Source organism: Xyrauchen texanus, chromosome 44 (genome assembly GCF_025860055.1).
Source record: "Xyrauchen texanus isolate HMW12.3.18 chromosome 44, RBS_HiC_50CHRs, whole genome shotgun sequence".
NCBI lineage: Eukaryota > Metazoa > Chordata > Actinopteri > Cypriniformes > Catostomidae > Xyrauchen > Xyrauchen texanus.
This window is the reverse complement of record NC_068319.1, coordinates 7052739-7073359: the sequence shown is the minus strand read 5'-3', so window position 1 is coordinate 7073359 and position 20621 is coordinate 7052739. Positions and strand designations below refer to the sequence as shown.

Below are 20621 nucleotides of genomic sequence, written 5' to 3'. Positions count from 1 at the left end.
TGTGCTGAACTGCCAGTTCCTGGAACTGCGCTTAGGATCAGCCAGTCGCCTACATAATTCAGAATGCAGATGCCCCGGAGTCGCAAGGAGCCAGCGCTACATCATGCACTGTGAATGTGCGGGTAAAAATGGCTAGGCTGAGTGAAAGAACCTGACCCTGGAAGACTTCAGCCCCAGAAGTGAACCTCAGGAACTTTCCATGTTGTGGCAGAACTTCTAAATGAAGTATAGAAGTGCGCCATAAGATCGATGGTGACCAGCCAAACGAGTTGTAGGGCTTGAGACACCGACCGCCTTGACAGGCATCATCTTGGACTTGAACACCCACGGGTAGTTCAAGCTTTAAGATCTAAGCCAGACGCCACTCCTCACCCTCCATGGGTAACGGAAGTATTTAATGTAATAACCTAACTCTCTCTCTGGAAGGGGAACACATACCGTGGCCCCTTTAACCAGGAGAATGAGTTTTTGTTTTTACAAAAAAGAAACCGGTTTACGGTAATGAGAACACGCCGTTGAAATATGGAAAACGCAGAGTGAATTAAATCCTGACGCTCTTATAAGACCCACAAAAGAATATATCCGCAGGAGTTTCCACGCTGCCAGGATCTCTGAGATGGGTATTATATTTTAACACTTCCTGTTGAGGGTTGTCGGGTGCTTCAGGCCCTGAATAAGATGCAGGAACAGCTGAAAACACCCAATTTTGGTGGAAGCCTCTGCAACCCGAAACACCAAGAGGTGGCGGAATGGGGGCTTCGAGGGGGTACCGTGAGGGGTGAAGTGAAACACGCACCCCGTCCCGAGGGAGCTACCCCTAATCTAGGTGCAAGACCGTCAGGGTTTCTCTTGGGTCTTGCTTCGGGCTGGCGAGGGCGGCGAGACTGTCCCCAATCCCTGGGAGGAGGAGCACGACTCGCCACGCTTTGTTTTTGAGCCTCCCTTCAGTCAGGACCGAGGCGGTCTGCGGCTTGCTCGCCAGCGCAGAACCCACACTCAGGTCGCCCAGGGGTCAGCCTGGTACGCCTGTAAAACAGCATAGTGTGCAGAGCAGCACCAGCCTGACCTGCTGCTTGATAAGCCCTTCCCACTAAAGTGGAGGTTGTCCTACAAGGCTTTGAGGGAGAGAGGGCTACTTAAGTGACGCATGCCGAGCCCGGCGAGAGATAGCCCGTAGCGTCTCTTCGACCGGGCGGCATCACTGAATACCGCCGTGCCTCAGCACCCACGACAGTCGAATATAATGACGCCGAGGGTATGTGAACACGGGAAGAAAATATATATATATATATTTTTTTTTATTATTTTTTTTTTTAGGGGTTCTCCATGAGCGAAAAAGCTCTTAATGGAGATTTATCAAAGAAGGAAGGAACCCATGAGGCGCTCCCTTTCTTAGACTGGAAGATAAAATCTATCCCCTAATTTGGAGCGTTTGGGGTCTCTTTTTCGCGTGGCCAGACCAATCTGGCAACCGCACGAGTAACAACATCGAGCAATTCCTCCGTAGATTTTTTATCGCGGACGGAAAGTTCGGAGGCGGAAGAGAATAGCGATCCACCTCATGATCCGAGAAGCGCCGAGATCATGTGAAGAAACAGCTGGGTTTGGGGAGAGAGTGAGAGAAAGGGATCAACCCGCCTCTTGCTCCTCAGCCAAAACCATGCAAGAGCCCCACTGAACGATCTTCTTTTCGAGAGTGCTGACTCCGAAGCAAGCGTAGGCGAGCACGACGCACTCTGCCTGTTAAAGCAAATCGCAGTGCTCGCGACCGCCCTGCTGCAACGCCAGAGCAGCGTGCTCCCAAACAAACAGCAAAAACTGATGTGTGTCGCCTTCAGCTATAGCGCGAGAAGAGGGGAACACGCACCGCTTATGGCTTTCAGTCATTCTCTCTTTTAGAAATATATATATAATATTTTCTAAACAGAAGAGAAAAGAGAACAAAGAACAAAGTTCACTGCACACTGTTTAACTGATTCTAACTCCTAACTGAGGAAAGAAAGTTTTGACAGGGTGTGTGAAACACACAGAAACAGAATCGCTCTGAAAAAAGAGTTTCTGACGACACCTGGTGACGTATCCATTTATAGCCTGGCCTCAGGTGCATCTAATGATTACATCAGCCGAGGCTATAAATTCGTGTTCCACACATTATTCAGCTCGGCTCACAGCGAAAGCTGTTCCCCGTAGCGCTTAGCAGCGCAACATCATAGTGAAGCCAATTAGTGATTCTTTTCCCAGGAAAACGTGATGCAACAGCGTAACAACTTTTTCTTGTTGTTCTTGGCAAATACCTTTAACAAATACTTAAACAGTTATTTAAAGGAATAGTTCACCCAAACATTTTAATTCTGTCATTCTGACCACCCAACCTCATGTTGTTGTAAGACCATAGATGAGAAAAATTAAAAAGGAATACAAAAGGAGATGTTAGGCAAAATGTTAGTTCTAGTCACCATTCACTTTAATTAATCTTTTTCGCATACAATGAAAGTGATGGTGACTGAGACTAATATTTTGCCGAACATCATCTTTTGTGGTCCATGGATGAAAGAAAGTAATACTGGTTCGCTAAACAATAGGCGAGTAAGTTATGACAGAATATAAATCTTTGGGTCAGCTGAGGGGTTTATGAGTTCAAGTCAGTTCTCACCAGATTAAAGTTGACAAATTGCACTGAAAATTAATAGAATGAATCCTGAAACAGGGGAACTTGCTGCTAAATCAGTTATAATTTTTATGAAAAATAAGTATTCATACATTAAAGACAGTTAATAGGATGATATTTTAAATGTATTATTAATATTACATAAATCGGAACGTGGGCATATATATTATTAAAATGGACTGATCCAAAAAGCAAAGTAAATACCATGTTAGAGCATAAGAGAGATCATATGAGAAATGTAACAAGTGTTTATCAAGTCATATTTATTTGTATAGCATTTTTCACAAAACACACAATTTCAAAGCAACTTTACAGAAAATTGTGCTATGACAGAAAATGAAGCAGTAATGTATGCAATGTCTTAAGAGTCATCATTGTGCGGTCTGATAAATATGTAATTTTAGATTACACCTTAAAAAATACAAGTAAATAATATTTATATTTAATAGCATCGCTTACTTGCAGAGATGCGGTATAACATCATTAGCATGTCAAATTAACAGGTAAAACATAAGTTCGTGCTCACACTGAACACAACACATGTCCATTGAGCAGCAAAATGCTGCAAGAGACAGAGATAGACTCAGTAGCACTGATTACTTCTGCTGATTTTGAATATTATGAAAGAAAGACAAAATTATTGATTTAAATTGTACTTCAGTGTGCTTTTGTTACAAATTCTAAACTCCTGTAAATGTTAATGAGAAAATTTTTTGTTCACGAGCTTGCAGCAATCTGCCTCCAATTTATGACACAATCTCATATTTCCTTCATGTTTTATATTGATGATTTGTATATGCAAATTAATGGTAAAATTGAGAATTTTACATGTAAATAAGATCAAAATAGCATAAAATCCAAAAAGAAATTCCTAATATTATTGTTCTTACTTCAGGGAAGAAAATGTCTAGGATACGGATGTATACGTCGAGTTCATTAAGGAATTTTCTAAGGAGCCGGAATGGTCCAGCCACTACAGTGGCTCGGCTCAGCGACGTGGCCAGGGGGACACAAAGTCTCGTTCCCTCCATCAAGGAACAGAGGTTACATCCGTAACCTAGACATTCCCCATCTGTCACTCACTTCAACGTTGTGTCGAAGAAGCGACACTAGGGGTCCAATTCAAATCACGCCATGCACTGAGCCGTGTACATGTACTGCTGACACAAGAGCGGGCAGGTATATTTACGTGCAAAGGCGACCAGTTGTGTCAGACTGCACGTACCCTTCCCCAATGCCCCATAAAAAGACGTCGGAACCCTTTTGGTTACCCTAAGCAGGGGAACAAGGCGACGCTTGCCAATCTGGGAATGGATCGAGCCTAGCCGGGCCTCTTTTCTCCCCATGTTTCCCGCATATAGCCAAAGCGGCTGGGGCCCTTAAACGCATCGTGGGAAGGGGGTCTTACCCAGTTTCCTATTCTTTCAGGGGGAAAAGACCCTGCGGAGAACACACCTGCCCAGGAATGGGGAGGTAAGTGGCGAGATACATCACATGGGCCCCTCAGGTCACATGTGGAAAAAATGGCGTGGTGGAAGATCCAGCCTCAAGGAGGAGGGAGTTGCTACAGGACCTGAGAAAACACGGGATGATACTGACTCAACCCTGAGATTGTAAAATCTCGCAAAGGTATTAGGTGTTGCCCAACCCGCTGCTCTACATATGTCTGCCAGGGAGGTGCCCATGGCCAGAGCCCACGAGGACGCAACACTCCTTGTTGAGTGTGCTTGGACCCGTGGGGGGGGGCCTGGGTGTGGTAGGCCAATAAAATGGCATCCACCACCCAGTGGGAGAGCCTCTGTTTGGAGACAGCATTCCCTTTCCGCTGTCCACCAAAGCAGACAAAGAGCTGCTCAGAACGTCTAAAGCTCTGCGTGCGGTCCAAGTAGGTACGCAAAGCACATACCGGACATAGCAACGAGGTCCAACCCTCTTGATGGAGTCGAGTGCAAAGGGGGTCTATGAAAGTCTGTGAGGACCACTGAGAGATCCCAGGAGGGGAACAGGCTTGGCCGGGAAGGATTTAACCACCGGGTGCCTCTTGTGAACCTGATGATTAAGTCGTGCTTACCCAAAGACTTGCCGTCTACTGCGTTGTGGGCCGCGATAGCAGCAACATACACCTTCAAGGTGGATGGGGACAGCCTCCCCTGCAACCTCTCCTGCAGGAATAGGAGCACTGACCTAACTGCACACAGCTGCGGGTCTTCAGCCCGGGAAGAACACCAATTCACGAACAAGTGCCACTACAGGGCATAAAGTTGCCTGGTAGAGGGGGCTCTGGCTTTGCTGATTGTGTCTACGACGGCAGGTGATAAGCCAACCAGATCTTCCGCGTCCCGTCCAGGGGCCAGATGTGGAGGTTCCAGAGGTCTGGATGCAGGTGCTAGAGCGTGCCCCATCCCTGAGAAAGAAGGTCCTTCCTCAGGGGAATTTGCCAGGGAGGGGCTGTTGCGAGGAGTACGAGCTCCAAAAACCAGGCCCGGGTGGGCCAGTAAGGAGCCACTAGGGTGACTTGCTCCTTGTCCTCCCTGACCTTGCACAGCACCTGTGCAAGAAGGCTCACTGGGGGAAATGCGTACTTGCGCAGCCCCAAGGGCCAGCTGTGTGCCAGCGCGTCTGCCCCGAGGGGAGCCTCTGTTCGGGCATACCAGAGCTGGCAATTGGAGGTCTCTTGGGAGGCAAACAGGTCTACCCGAGCCTTGCCAAATCGTTCCCAAATCAGCTGAACCGAATGGGGGTGAAACCTCCACTCTACACCGGGCCAATGTTGTTGTGACAGCGCATCCGCCATCGCATTGAGGTCGCCGGGGATGTGAGTGGCGTGAAGTGACTTGAGTCGCGACTGGCTCCAAAGGAGGAGACGACGGGTGAATCACGACATGTGGCGGGAGCGCATGCCGCCTTGCCGATTTATGTGCGCTACCGGGATGGTGCTGTCTGATCTGACTAGGACATGTTTGTCTCGAACTAACGGGAGAAACTTCCGCAGGGTAAAGAATACAGTCAGCAACTCTAGGCAGTTGATTTTCCAGCACAGCCGGGCCCCTTTCCAACAGCCCGCGGCTGCGTGCCCGTCGAACACGGCGCCCCAACCCGATCTGGAGGCTTCGGTCGTGACCAGGACACATCGGGACACCAGCTGCAGGGGGACTCCTGCCCGTAAAAACCAGTGGTCTGTCCAGGGTTTGAACGTTTGGCAGCAGGCGTGGGTGATTGTTACCTGGTGCATGCCGTGGCGCCATACTTGTCTCGCAACTCCAGTCTGAAGCCAGTGCTGCAGCGGTCTCATATGCATCAACCCCAGCGGCGCGACCGCTGCGGAGGATGCCACATGGTCCGGGCCAGCCAGCGTGAAGGGTTGGGAAGTGAAAGCCATGCATCCAAGCTCCTTGCTAGGGGCACAAAGGGGATGATTATTTTTTAAGTACCCGGGAGGGCTTCGCAGCGGGGCGGAGCAGATAGTTTGGCGTCAGGAGGCGCGGACGCGTCCCAAGGAGCCTCTGGAAAAGTTTTAAAGGGAGCCCCCAGGAACCAGTCATCCAACCGCGATGGCTGTGGGGAGGACGGAGGGTTCCAGTCCAGCCCCACGCTGGCGGCAGCCCGGGCAAGCATATCGGACATCTGCGCGTCGGCCTCAGCCTGGGCATGCAGGCCAGAAGGCGGCATCTCAGGGGAGTACTCAGTGTCAGACGCCGTGCTCTCTGATGCAGCGGCGAGCTCATCCACCTAGAGCTCTAGAGGATAGGCAGGCTGGCCATGAGGCGAGCGGCTGTTGCCTCGAGCACGGACGGGAGTCAACGAGCGTGCCGTGGGGCGGGTGGTCCGAGGGGGCGTAATGCGGGGGGCAGCTGGAGTGTTGTGCTTTCTGTTGAAAGCAAGCCGCAACCGCAACGTTGCCATGGTCATGCTCTCGCAGTGAGAACATGAACCATCCACACACTCTGCCTCAGTGTGATCACAACCCAGACACACGAGACAACGCCTTTGGCCGTTGAGCACTCTACCGCATCCAGGAACTATGCAGGGGCGGAAGGCCCTCTTTATAAAGACACATTCTCTTTTAGAGGAAATAACTCTTTCAGAGAAAATCACTCTTTTATAAACTCTTTTAGTTTCTTGTGCTGTCGAAGCGCCCAGGGGCAAACTGCACTGCCGTGCAGAGAAGGAGAAAGCCGTTGTAATGTGCCGTCGAATCCAACAGGCAAGTGTCAAAGGAAAACAGGAACAGGTGTGTGACCCGCAGCTGACTGCAACACGACCATCGGCTCAGAAGAAACTTTCTGAATGAACTCAACATATTTGCCCGCTTTTATACCTGTATGTCGTATGCGGGGTATGCAAATACTGTCATAATACTTTTCATAGATCAGAGGAATATTCGGCACTAAAGAGACACCCCTATGTCGCTTCTTCGACACAACGTCGAAGTGAGCAACAGACAGGGAACATTGTATCATTAACATCATTAAAAAAAGGGTTATATCTAAACCCTCTGGTCAAAATTGACAGCAAATACCAAAGGAAGGTGCCTTTTTTTTATCATTGCATGGTTAACTACTGTATCTAAAACAAAATCAAGTGAGCTTTACACCATATCCTAACCAAATGCGCACTACATGCAATTAAAGGTGTCCTTTCCATGTTGATTAGGAAGCAATTCATGGAGTAACTTTGCTCTGTGAATGTGTGTGATTGGTTTTGAATCCCTTCGGGGAGAGATTTATGCAATGTTATCAATAGGGCTGGGCGATAAAACAATCTTGACGTTTATCAGAAAAATAAAAAGAGAGAGAGATGGATGGATGGAAATCAATGATAAACTTACATGTTTTTACATTAATGCATTTGGCAGACGCTTTTATCCAAAGCGACTTACAGAGCCCTTATTACAGGGACAATCCCCCCGGAGCAACCTGGAGTTAAGTGCCTTGCTCAAGGACACAATAAACTCCCCCCGGAGCAACCTGGAGTTAAGTGCCTTGCTCAAGGACACAATGGTGGTGGCTGGGGGGATCGAACCTACAACCTTCTGATTACCAGTTATGTGCTTTAGACCACTACAACACCACCAGTTATGTGCTTTAGACCACTACACCACCAGCACTCCAACTTTTGAGTAATTTTCTATACTTAGACTATGTTCTACATCAAGAAAAGGGGTGTTCATTACATTAATCGCTATAGCAAGACAAACACTGGTTGTTTGATCTAGATAAAATATAAAAGATTGTCTTTTTATTTCCTGACGTCTGTAGCTGCGTGCTGTTTGATTGACAGGCGGCTGCCGGCTGCCGGCTAATGTTTGAGCGCTATTGCGGGTTCAACCCTAAATTATCAAATACACTTAATAATTCCGCCAGTGCTCATCTTGGTGAGGCATTAATATAAACACAGTCAGTTTGGTCTACAGTTTTGGCTGAATAACTGGAGTAGCTTTAAAAATATTTATGTAATAGAATAACTGTGACATTTTTTTATAATATATATTTTTTTTTTGTAATACCGTCATGTAATAGGTCGTGGAGGTAATCTTTTACTTCCCGGAACCGACCCCTCCGCTCTTCCACTCTCACCACCCTGGATGGCGGGGCGGCCCACGGGTACTCAAGAGGTTTCCCCAGGTGGACAGAGCGGTTGCGATCCACTTGTGTACCGAGAACACTGCCACCTGGCTGGATCGCACGGTACTCCTCTCCAGAGCCTGTAGAATGACGTCATCACTGACCTTGAAAGCCTACAGTGCCACCAGACAGGCCGCCTCCGCCCTGCATGCCATGGCTCTCCTGTAGGTCCAGCAAGCAAAGGCACTCAAAGATCTGTGATTTGCGTATCTATTTGAAATATAGCAGTGTAATTTACAGACATTCTGTGCAAGTTTGATTGTCCCCCGGTTACCCAATAGTTGTTTGGCCAAATAACTAAATAAAAATGTATTATGTGTTGCAGAATGTTGCATCAAAAAGGGGCGGTAGATGAGCTGGTGAACCTGACTGAGACACTGTATAAATGAAAGCACAGGAAAAAGAGCAGAACAAACTCCAAAACGGAGGAGTCTTATTCATGGCCAATGAGACAGGGGATCATGAGACTCAATACTGCTTTCCTGCCATAAACTCATCATGTATCAAGAGAAGACGTTCTAGATATGAATATGATTTCATGTACTTGTTTTTTTCATTGCTGTCAGCATGGACTGTGTTTCTGAATCTGCTGGTGATCATCTCCATCTCTCACTTCAAGAAGCTCCACACTCCAACCAACCTGCTCATTCTCTCTCTGGCTGTGGCCGACCTGCTTATTGGACTTATTGTCATTCCCATAGAGGCCTTCAGGCTGATTGAGACCTGTTGGTACTTTGGAGACACTTTCTGTGAACTGTTTCAAATGACCCTTGCACTGCTTCTCTCAACATCTCTTAGCACTTTAACTTTCATTGCTGTTGATCGTTATATGGCTGTGTGTCATCCTTTAATGTACCCACAGAAAATAACCACAACTAAAACTGTAATAATAATCTGTCTCTGCTGGATTTGCTCTTCAGTTTACAACACTGCCCTTGTAAGCACTAGCAGACATTTTAACACTATAAACAGAACAGATAAGTGTTATGGAGAGTGCATCTTTATGGGTCATTTTATCTGGACAATTATTGACGTGTTGCTGTCTTTTCTGTTACCTTGTACTCTTATCATAACTTTATATTTGAGGATATTCTATGTTGCACACAAGCAAGTCAAAATCATTAACTCTCTACTTAAGGCTGGAAAATGTGTAACGGAAGGCTCTGTGAGGAGGAAATCTGAAAGCAAGGCTACTCTAACATTAGGAATCATTGTAACGGTTTATCTGCTATGTTATATTCCATTCTTTATTTTGTCTCTATCAGGAAATACAGAAATGGCATTAACTTCAACCATTATATTATGGCTTTTGTATGTTAACTCAGGTCTGAATCCTCTTATCTATGCTTTATTTTACCCCTGGTTTAAAATGTCAGTGAAACACATCCTTACTCTTAAAATATTTCAACCAGCATCTTCTCTGGTAGATTTTTTTAGAGTTTAGCATTGATAAACTACAAAGACATTAAAACTATTTCATATCAGTTGCATTTCTCATGTAATTTACTACTGCTGATATGACACACGCCAAAGGTGAGAAACAAAATTTTTCTATGAAACTGACTGTATGAAATGTGCATTTTTTTTTTTTTTTAATTCATATCTATTTTAAACAATGTAAATAGACCTTATTCAGACTAGCACCATATATGATTTTTGAAGGGAATGAAACAAGGTTGTGAGGAGCAGACTTACAGTCTTTTCAATGGTATGCACTGTATGAAGTTCCCATATCTTATTTTCACAACTCGTGTTTTCTGGAGTTTTCTGTCTACTGAAATTCTTTGGAAAGATGTATTTTCAATTTGTCATCAGCTTAGCTATCAACAACAAAACTAACCAATGGTACAACCCTTTTAAGGGACTGAAGATCTATCTCTCACAGCCTCGGTTTCAGACTGTCAGTTACCTTAGAAAAGCTTTATATTAAACATCACAACTCCCCTGATTTAAATAGTTACAACAAATACATTTTTGAGAGTTCGTAAAACTAGAATCTAATTTTTTTTTACATTTAAACAACAAAGAAGCAGTTATACAATGTATTTATATATTTAATATTTTCAAGCACATTATGAAGTGAGACAGTCAAAACAATTAAAATTAAATGATAATTCTGAGGAAAATATTATGACATTTATTAAAACTAATAAATAAAAACTACATTCAAAAATGTGTTGAATGGAATATGTGCACTTGTGATCCTGCATGAAGGCTGTTAGATGTGAAATGTGCGATGCTTTGGCAGGGGAGGCGGAGCTCCACGTCGGGGTGATGTGGGGGAGGTGGCTCCCACCACATCGAGACCGAACCTAAATCTGACAAAAAAAAATGTGAATTTTAGAAAAGAAAAAAAATCTGCCAATGGGTAAGCAGAATAAACTTGTTTCCTCTTTGAAATACGTTTAATTTTCTTACCTCATTGGCAATTTAATTTTCTTGTTTTAAGCATAAATCTCATTAAATTTTATTAGATTTCTCTAAAAACAAGAATTAAAATCTTATGTCGTTTGCTTGTTAAGTAAATAAATCTTGTTTTAAGAATGTTTAGATATTTTTACTGAAAAACAAGACAAAAATACTTTTTATACAAATACTAATTTTTTTTTTGCAGTGAATGTATTACAAAACTGTTAATTGTTCTGACACCGGTCCACAAATTGTTTGTAGGCTCCAGTTTTCATAGTATAATGTATATATATATATTGTCCTCATAACATTTTTGTTATGAAATTTTTTTGGGAGAAAACTGCATTGTTTATCCACCTCACAGGTGTGCACCATTTCTAGAACAACATATGTCGTGGCTGCATATCTTAGGGACCCTTTATTTTCACTTTATATTATACATTTTCCAGAAAGACAAGGAATTTTCTGAGAAAAGTAAACACTCACATTTTTTTGTATATTATAAGAGCCACATTTTTGAGGTTGCTTCATTTCAGTGCTATGTCACATTTGTAATGTTTTAGAGGTTGTTTATATCACTTTAACAATATTCATTCAAATAAGTATGATACTTACTGAACATTTTACATCAATGTTAAGTATAATAAACTGATATATAAAGTAAAATAAAATGAGACATAATTGCATTACAGAAATCCGTATTGTATTGTCTGAGATTTTATGTCCAGAATTAGACCGCTCTTTGGGCTCACAGCATTCTACTTCGCCATCTTCTTTGTCTATTAACTCCTTTCTTGCCGATATTAATTTAGTTGACCTTTGGCGCCTTAGAAATGATAACGTGAAGGCCTACACATTCTATTCTAGCCGTCATGTCTCCTCTTCCAGAATGGATTATATCTTTGTTAGGCCTTCTTTGATAAATTATATATCCCATATTTATATGTTCCTTATCTAAATATCTGATCATGCTTTGGTGGGTTGTACTGTAGTGCCATTTGCTGAATATCATAAAGTGCCCCGATGGAGATTTAATGATTCTTTACTTACTAATATAAACAATATATCCCTGATGGAACAACAACTTATGGTAGTTTTAGAATGTTTTATAAGAGGCATAAAAATCAGTTGTTTCGCTTCTAAATTAACTTCAGATCGTAATAAGCGATTACGGGAAATTAAATACAAAATACAGAAATTGGAGTGCACTCAACGAGGAACCATTTCTAAAGCTAGCGTTAACATAATGCATTGAGGGGAGAATATAGAAGTCTATCCCTGCATAAAGCAGAATCAATTCTACATGGAACAAAATAGAGATATTATTATGAGGGGGATAGACCAAGTACATTTTTAGCCCTGCAACTAAGACATAATGAATCAAAAGCTGTAATTAATGCTATTAGTACAGCACAGAGCAGGGTGGTCTCATCTCTCATTGCTATCATTGATGCTTTTAATTCCTATTAAAGTAATATACTGTATATACCAGACCATCCCACTGACATTCAGAAGTGTACTTTATTTCTTAAAAATGCAAGTTGACCAACTCTAGATAATTCACAAATATCTGAATTAAAGAGTCCTATATCACTAGAAGGACTTGATCCTGCAGTAAAATCACTCTCAAGTGGCAAGTCATCTGGTTTAGACAGCATTCCTCTTGAATTATTTCTAGCTTTATGGGATCAGGTGGATCCACTGATACTAGGCTCTATAAATTTAGCTATTAAGCAGGGATCATTCCATAGGGATCAAATAAATGCGGTTATTACTGTTTTACTTATGGACAAAAATCCAATTGAATGCTCAAGTTATCGTCCAATTTCTTGATTTGTAGGGATATGAAGCTGTGTGCAAAAGGTATTAGTTACTTCTATGGAGTCGATAATCAGGAAAATTATCAATTTTGATCAGACAGGGTTTATAAAAGTAAGGGTCACTTCTGACAATGTCAGAAGACTCCTACATCTTATTGATGTGGCCAACACAATACATGTTGATTATGCTAACAACTTTATTGTTATGATAAAAACATTATATGGAAATGTCACAGTCTCAATTTTGACAGGATCCTGCCTGTCATCTGCAAGGCTGTCCTTGCTTGCCTCTCCTCTTTGCCATATCATTAGAGCCATTGGCACAGGTCATTAGAGAAAATGATAAGATTTTCCTAATTACAGTCGATGAAGCAAGACATCATCTTTCATTATATGCAAATGATATACAAATTTCATCAGAATGTCTGCACTATGGAATAACTACATACAATTTCCAATCAGGGGAAACAATTTACCTCTTACCATTGGTCCTCTAGGGGAGTGCATACTTTTGACGATGTCTTAAGTACAGGCCTGCACTCGTTTCATGATATCCAGGAGGAATGTGACTGAGGAGGCAAGGGTGTGGTCGAGTGTTCGTCTGAGGAGAGAGGAAGTGGTAAGGATGATATGAATTGCTGTTTCTTTGTTCATAGTGAGAGACAGTGGAAATAAAAGGAGCCAAGCCTCAGAGTGAGGCAGAGCAAGACCCAGCTGACAAGCTTTGTGTGTTAGCACTGCCATTGAGTTTTGACTGTTTATATATGAAGCTACACGTTACACAGGAAAGTGAACAAGTCTGTGTGTGTAAATAAATGTACTATTTTTTGTTGGATTCGCAGCTTCCCGCTTCCTCATTCCTCAAACCTTGTTACACTGGTGCCATCCAACAGGCCAAACACCAGGCCCTCATGGAGCTTCAGAGAAAGCAGCTACAGCACTGTGAGGTGCTTCTTCGGGCCCAGGAGGAGGAGTGGCCGGTGCTGCAGAGCTTAGTACCCAAAGAGGGGGCGGCCTCCCTGTCCCAGGCAACAGTGCAACTCCATGTATTGCTCACCAAGATGGGGCCTCAAGATGATCCGGAAGCCTACCTTAAGCTCTTTGAGCACAGAGCCGAAGCTCTAAAATGGCCGTTGGAACAGTAGGTGGTCCATCTTCTCCCGCCTGCATGTTAAAGAGATGATTCAGGTCTGGATGACAATAGTGGAGCGATGCTGTACAGTCCCTGCAGAGTGAATCAGGATGCTGACCGCACCCTCCGAAAAATAATGCTCAGAACCATACCGCAAGATTGGAATTGCAGCATGCAAGTTGCGTTCAGCACAGATTTTGTGGGCAAATTTGTGCCGTTGCCTGATCTGCATAATTTATTTAGCAAATAAGGTGCTAAACCTGACAGCACAAAACAGTCAGGACAGGCAAACAAACAGTGCTTTCACCAGGTGCAAGTATTCCCCCATGGTTTCCATGCTGTGTGGCCAAAAAATAAAATAAATTAAAATTGACTGAACCAATATGTTGCATCAGAGTGGGTGGCACATGGGTTGGCGAGCCTGACTCACACTTTGTATAAATTAAAGCACAAGAAGGAGAGCAGAACAAACTCCTAACTGGAGGAGAGTTACTCATGGCCTATGAGACAGAGGATCATAAGACTCAATACTGCTTTCCTACCAATAACTCATCATGTATCAAGGCAAGGCGCTCTAGATATGAATATGATTTAATGTACGTTTCTTTTTCATTGCTGTCAGCATGGACTGTGTTTCTGAATCTGTTGGTGATCATCTCCATCTCTCACTTCAAGAAGCTCCACACTCCAACCAACCTGCTCATTCTCTCTCTGGCTGTGGCCGACCTGCTTATTGGACTTATTGTCATGCCAATTGAAGCTATCAAGCTAATTGAGACGTGTTGGTACTTTGGAGACACTTTCTGCAGGCTGTTTTTAATAATCTTGGGGCTGCTCCTTACAGCATCTCTTAGCAATTTAGTTTTAATTGCTGTTGATCGTTATGTGGCTGTGTGTCACCCTTTACTGTATCCACAGAAAATAACCACAGCTAGAACATTAATTACTGTCTGTCTTAGCTGGATATGCTCCTCATTTTATAACTTTGCAATTGTAATAATTATCTCACACAGAACAGACATGTGTTATGGCGAATGTATTGTAATGCTTAGTTTTGAAGGGAGAGTTGCTGATTTATTTGTTTCCTTCCTGTTTCCTTGTATACTGATCATAATTTTACATTTGAGGATATTTTATGTTGCACAAAGACAAGTGAGAGTTATTAACTCTCTAATGAAGGGTGGAAAATGTGTAATAGAAGGATCTGTGAGGAGGAAATCGGAGTACAAGTCTGCACTGACTTTAGGAATCATAGTGGCAATTCATTTGCTTTGCTGGATTCCGTACTATATATTGACTCTAACAGACAACACAGTGATCCCACCCAATACAGCATATTTTCTAATATGGGTCTTGTATGTTAATTCATGTCTAAATCCGATTATTTATGCTTTATTTTACTCCTGGTTTAGAAAGTCAGTTAAACACATCTTAACTCTTAAAATATTTCTGCCAGCATCCTCTCGAGTCAATTTTTTTACAGATCACCGTTAATTATTTTTTTTAGCACAATTTGTATTTAAAACTCGTAAAATCCAAAATCTGGACTAAATTTCTTTATGAAATTGCACCATTGCATATGCTGCTATTTAGATTATATTGTAGATGTAATTCATAATAGATAATACACAATTAATCTATTTGGTTATTTACAGAAAATTAAGTTTCTTTGAATCTGTTAGTAAATGAGTAGAACTAATTTTAAGTAGAGTTTGCTGTGTAACGGTCACATGTCAACCAAAAGGAGACACTATTATCAAGCACAAACCACACAACACTGACAGTGAAACCCAAGATATGACTTTTAAGCAACAATAAGGCAAAAACGAATTATTCTCTCAAAAAATATGTTATTGTGCTATTTAATAACTACAATACACTACCAATTTAACTACAATGTAAGACAGTGTCAAAGCCCAATTAGTCTAAGAATGCATTGTAGTTGCCTTTAACTTATAATGTAGTCATGTTTTAACACCAGAGATGAAAATGTCTTTGTCATTACCAATTCAAAATAAAATTTTATTTTATCAATCATCTCCATTCGGTTTATCCCCGATTGCTGAGGTCATGCAAGTCTGTTTAACTCATTACATTTGTGGTCACAATAAATGTATGTCATTCCGTCATCATAAGAGGACGGTCTTGATGGATGATTTTATTACCTTGACAAAAGGACTTGCTGCTTTAAAATCTGCCATCTATGACAAGTTAAGGGCATGGTCACATGGGAGGCCCAATTATTTCAATTAAGTAAAGGTGCATTTTCGACCCTGAAGTAATTAAAAAAGACATACTGGGAGAGCTTTCTGATCAGAGCATGTATTCACAGACCTGTATTCAGAGAGGCTGAATGCTTGTCCAAATAGGAACTTCCTGTAAGTAGATGATAAAGTAAGTTTTTCATGCATCTAACATACAAATGCACACTTCATACTTGAATTAATTTGAAAGACACTTGAATTTGTGCATTCCTGTAGCTACAAGGATAAAGGTATCAAAAATGTATGTGACTTATTTAAAGATTATTTGCTTTTGAATTGAGCGAAACAACAAATGTCGTTCAAGTAACCACAATTTTAGCAGACCAAACATTTATCTTTGGAAATATCAAATCAACTCCAGGCCATTTTAATAAGTAATATAATAATTTGTCCTGAAGTTGCAGTGTTTACATTTCAGTTTTGATACCTGAGATGAGCTGACTACAAATGTAATGGGATGATTCATTCTGTCCGTTTGTTTGGGTGTGTCTCCCTCGTGCTGTTGCAGGTGAGGGGTTAATCACTCGGCGACGTTGCACAGCAACGCTCATTACCAGCCAATGCTTGATTTGCTCGGCACCTGCACACTATTTTACCTTTCCATTTATAAGCAATCCTTTTGTGAGTTCAATTTGGATCATTCTCGTGTTGTGTGCTTTGTTACTTATGTGTCACACGCTATTCTTTTGTATTTTTCTAGTCTGGATATTTTGCCAATTTTCCTGTGCTCCAGCCATTACCATCTCCCCATTCAAGGGATCACTCACCTCTGTTTCTATTTGCTCCAGTCACCGTCACCTCACACTCTCCTTGGAATATTCTCTGTCCCTGCAGCGAGGAAATGTGTGGAGCTTACGTCTAGCTCCCCCTCGCTAAACATCCAGCGAGGAAGAGCTACACGTAAGCTCCTCCTCTCTTGACCTAATCTAGTTCCACCTCTATGGATCTAGTGAAGCGCCACTCATTTCGCCACTTAGTGGCTGTTAACGTTAATGCAAGCTTTTTTATTGTTGATGCACAAAGATTAGGTCAAAGTAACCATAAGACTTGCATGGAACTGGAGATGCTTGCATAGCTAATATTGCCTGACCTTTCTTTAAAATGTTTGTTGCGAATGTCCACTTAGGTCCGCATTTGGTTCGCTTTGTAACGTTCGCTGGCGGACAGCTGAAATTTCACTTACTGCCCTCTGGAGTAAACGGGTGGTACTACAAGCTGCATTTCTCAAGAATCTTCCTTATGGTCCGGGGGCATGGCCAGGGGCGTGTCTAGAGCATTTTCAGTTGGGGGGCCATGCTGGGGCACTGCCTCCAAACGGGGTGGCTGCCAGTGACCAAAAAAAAATGTAGTAATAAAGCACATTTTTGATTAATTTAGTTTTTGTCATCCCTGTATATATCCATTAATTTAAATTTGAGAGCCAGTGTTTATTATTTTTAGTGTTTTCATAAAACTAACAAGTTTATAAAATAAAAGTAATTTTAATAATGAGCCATTTTAAAAACCCAGAAGCAGAAACGATGTCAACTATTTTCTTTTAATTAGTTTGGCCATTACAATATACAGTAGTTTTATTCACAATCTCTTTCTAATAATAATAATAAAAAAAAAAAATTCCCCCCACTGTAATAATTCAAATGGTTTGGCCAAAACATCATAGTGTTTCATTCAATATTTCTTTCAGATTAATTTACAAAAAAGCTGAGTAACACAGAGTTAAAGTTTTAGCACTGTAACAGTTCAAATGAAAACACCACAGTTTAAAAATAAAATATGGAACCATTACATTGTGCTCTGCTAATATATTAAAGAACAGTCTTTAGTTTAGAAACAATAAAAACAGTAGCAGAAAGAGAGGAAAACAGTCGAAAAAGAAAGAAGGCAGACCTCAACTAAAACAGCTGGATTCTTCTGTTTCGGTGGTGACTGGCAAACCGTCTAACAAAAATCATCATTCAAGACATTTGGCTCTCCTCACCTCAATGCTTAAGACTCCAAGATTACTGAGCCTGTCATCAGTCATGGTAGTGCGTAAATGTGTTTTTATGAGCTTAAGTGCAGAGAAGCTGCGCTCACAACTTGCACTGCTGACTGGTAAGGCCACAGCAGCACAAACGAAAAAGCTGATAAAACACTTCTTTGAATGGCTCAAGGAAGATGGTAAACTCTAGGAGACTAGACAATTCAATTCCAGTCTGGAATTTCCTTTCTAACACCCTCCTCACTTGATGCAGTTCATGTTTTATGTCATCAGTATCACATTCATAAATCCTAGCAAAGCTAAAAATGGTCTCTTCATCCAAAAAGTTTCTGCTTTTAGGGTTCAGTGCTTGTATACCTTGCATTATACTGCAGTTTGACTTACTGAAACGCCTCTGCATCTCCCCACTCAGACAGTCCAGAATGGGGAAGAATATACCACTTCTGAACAGTTCCATGTCTCCTTCCTTACACCTCCACTGTCCAACAGTGGATTCAACAATTGACCTGCTCAATCTAGAACAAATTTTTTGTGGTCTTTTCACCACAGTTTCTACTGCAACATTGCACTGCTTTCCAGTGTCTACAGTGTCTTTCCAGATTTCATCAAAAGATGAATCACTTCTTAGGTCTTGGAGGGTGTCTTGAAATGCTTCAACTAAGTCCACGGCCTTCGCTAAATCAAGAGATGTTGACTGAAGCATGTCTGCAAGGAATTTTGCCTCTCCAAGGACTTTTGAAAAGTGTTCCGATAAAGGTAAGATCCAGTTGGGCAAGTAAACCCTGTGCCTCCACAGAGCGTTCTCCTCTGTTCTCCACATCAATATCATGTAGCACACGCAATACAGCAGGCAGTCTGTCCTTAATGTTTTTGCAAGCCCACCTGGTGTCACTGAAACTTTGTAGCTCTCTTGGGGCACCTTGATACATTTCCTTTTGCACAGAGAGCCATTTATGGTACACATAGGAGCCTGACATGTACATATACAATTTCTGTAGCAAAGAAAAGAAGGTTTCAGACTCAACCTTGTTCTCGTTGACTCAACAAAATCAGTGCCTAAGACAACGTGCGTTGCAGTGCACATAAAAAGCGTGATTTGTTTTAGCTTTAATCCTTGCTGCAACTCCAGAGTGTCTCCCTGACATGACTGAGGCCCCATCGTAACCTTGCCCCACTAGATTTGACCTGTACTCAAGTCCATACGTCTCCAGGCATTGTATTATTTTTGAATGAGTCCCTCTGCATCAAGCTCAGTAGCTTGCTTGAAATCAAGGAAGCTTTCATGGACTGCACCATTATAATAGTACCTAAGTACTAATGACAGTTGCTCTTTCTTTTTTAAATCCTTTGTTTCATCTGCAATGATGGAAAAATATTTGGTTTTTTTGACTTCACTGATGATGCTTTCCCGTACCATATCTGACAGACATTCAAGAATTTCGTTTTGTATAGTGTTACTTGTGTATTTTGCATTCCCCACAGCTTTTAATTTCTTGTCAATTAGTGGACTATGCTTAGCAATCAAATCCATAATGCCTAAAAAGTTTCCTTTTTTGTAGATGCATCGGTCTAAAGGTGTCCCCTTTGTGAAATGTTTTGTTGCAGTAAACAAAAGTACCTCAGCAACTGTTTTAATGTAGGTACGATTTTGTTCGACTACTACTTGGTGTTTCTTATCGAGGGCATTTAACATTGAAGTGTCTGTCGAGATTCTTTTTTTTGTGTTCATTCCATGCTATCATGGCATTAACATGATTTTCAGATTTTTCATGTCCCCTGAAACCTCCATCTTTATACATTTGCCTTCTTCCAGTTAGAATAGCCCAGTGATGATGTGAATGAAGTCTCTTGAATACCAGGGAGAGAAAAGTGTCGACACTGAAAACAATATGCAGAGTCTCGGCTTACAGAATACTCCAGCCATTGGTGTTGTGTGTACCACATTTTGTTGAAGGCTCTTTTCCGGTCGCCCTTCATGGTTCGAGGGAACACCTTCAAGTGCGGCTGTGTTGGTCCTGCTGCCCGAGACTGTGAAATGTCTGCAAATAAAGAGAATGGTCTTCTTATAGCGATGACTAGCCTACCAGGGGTCCTCAATCAATTTAAACAATGAGTAATAATTAAAATAATTATCAGTGCAGAAGGTGTAGTTTGTCAATTAAATCAACCTAGAATACATACAATTGATTCTGCAAATTAAGTTTGAATGAAAGTTAGTTATATGAAGGCAATCGGTCATTTTAAGGTTTTAGGAATTTAATTAAAATACACAAGCTCATCATTAACACTCATTTAGACAATACCTTCTAGAAATATGTCAGTAAAAAAAAAAAAAACTGGAGCATACCATGTGGTCCTGGCAGAATGCGATCTGTGGAGATGTTGGCATGTAGTGCCTGAGGTCTGTCACCATCACCCCCTGACCTATGCTGACACAAAGTTTCTTCGTGGTCTTCAAATTCAGACAGGTCACTTACAGCTGAATTATCTGCAGATACAGTAAAATAATAATCAACAGAGTAGACATCAAACATCATTTAACATCACTTGCTGAACATGTGCAAAAGAACTTTCAGGTCTCAACTACAACTATACATACCTTTGCATTCTGTTGGGGATGAAGGTGCTTGTTTATCCCCACCAAACATTGATCCTGAGAAATGATGAAATGTCACAAGTAAATATTGCATCAATGAGAAAACAAAACAAGCTCTGTGAGTACT

General features: G+C 41.9%; 2 protein-coding genes and 1 long non-coding RNA gene across 4 annotated transcripts; 2 read left to right on the top strand and 1 right to left on the bottom strand.

Moving 5' to 3' along the window:
- Window positions 1-8677: 8677 nt before the first annotated feature.
- Window positions 8678-9736, top strand: LOC127636349 (trace amine-associated receptor 13c-like). The gene has a single exon (XM_052116802.1). It carries the CDS (start codon window positions 8678-8680, stop codon window positions 9734-9736), a length of 1059 nt encoding a protein of 352 aa, XP_051972762.1.
- A 645-nt stretch (window positions 9737-10381) lies between these two features.
- On the bottom strand, window positions 10382-16795 carry LOC127637133 (uncharacterized). Of its 2 annotated transcripts, none has more exons than XR_007969671.1 (3): window positions 16685-16795; window positions 12998-13122; window positions 10382-10610 (listed from the first exon to the last, which is right to left on the bottom strand). It is a non-coding gene; the product is annotated as an uncharacterized LOC127637133 (long non-coding RNA). The 2 variants fall into 2 exon arrangements; XR_007969670.1 differs by having other exon boundaries at window positions 13005-13122.
- LOC127637132 (trace amine-associated receptor 13c-like) lies at window positions 14134-15205 on the top strand. The gene has a single exon (XM_052118053.1). The coding sequence runs from the start codon at window positions 14149-14151 to the stop codon at window positions 15145-15147; it is 999 nt and encodes a 332-aa protein (XP_051974013.1). The 5' UTR covers window positions 14134-14148; the 3' UTR covers window positions 15148-15205.
- Window positions 16796-20621: the final 3826 nt, after the last annotated feature.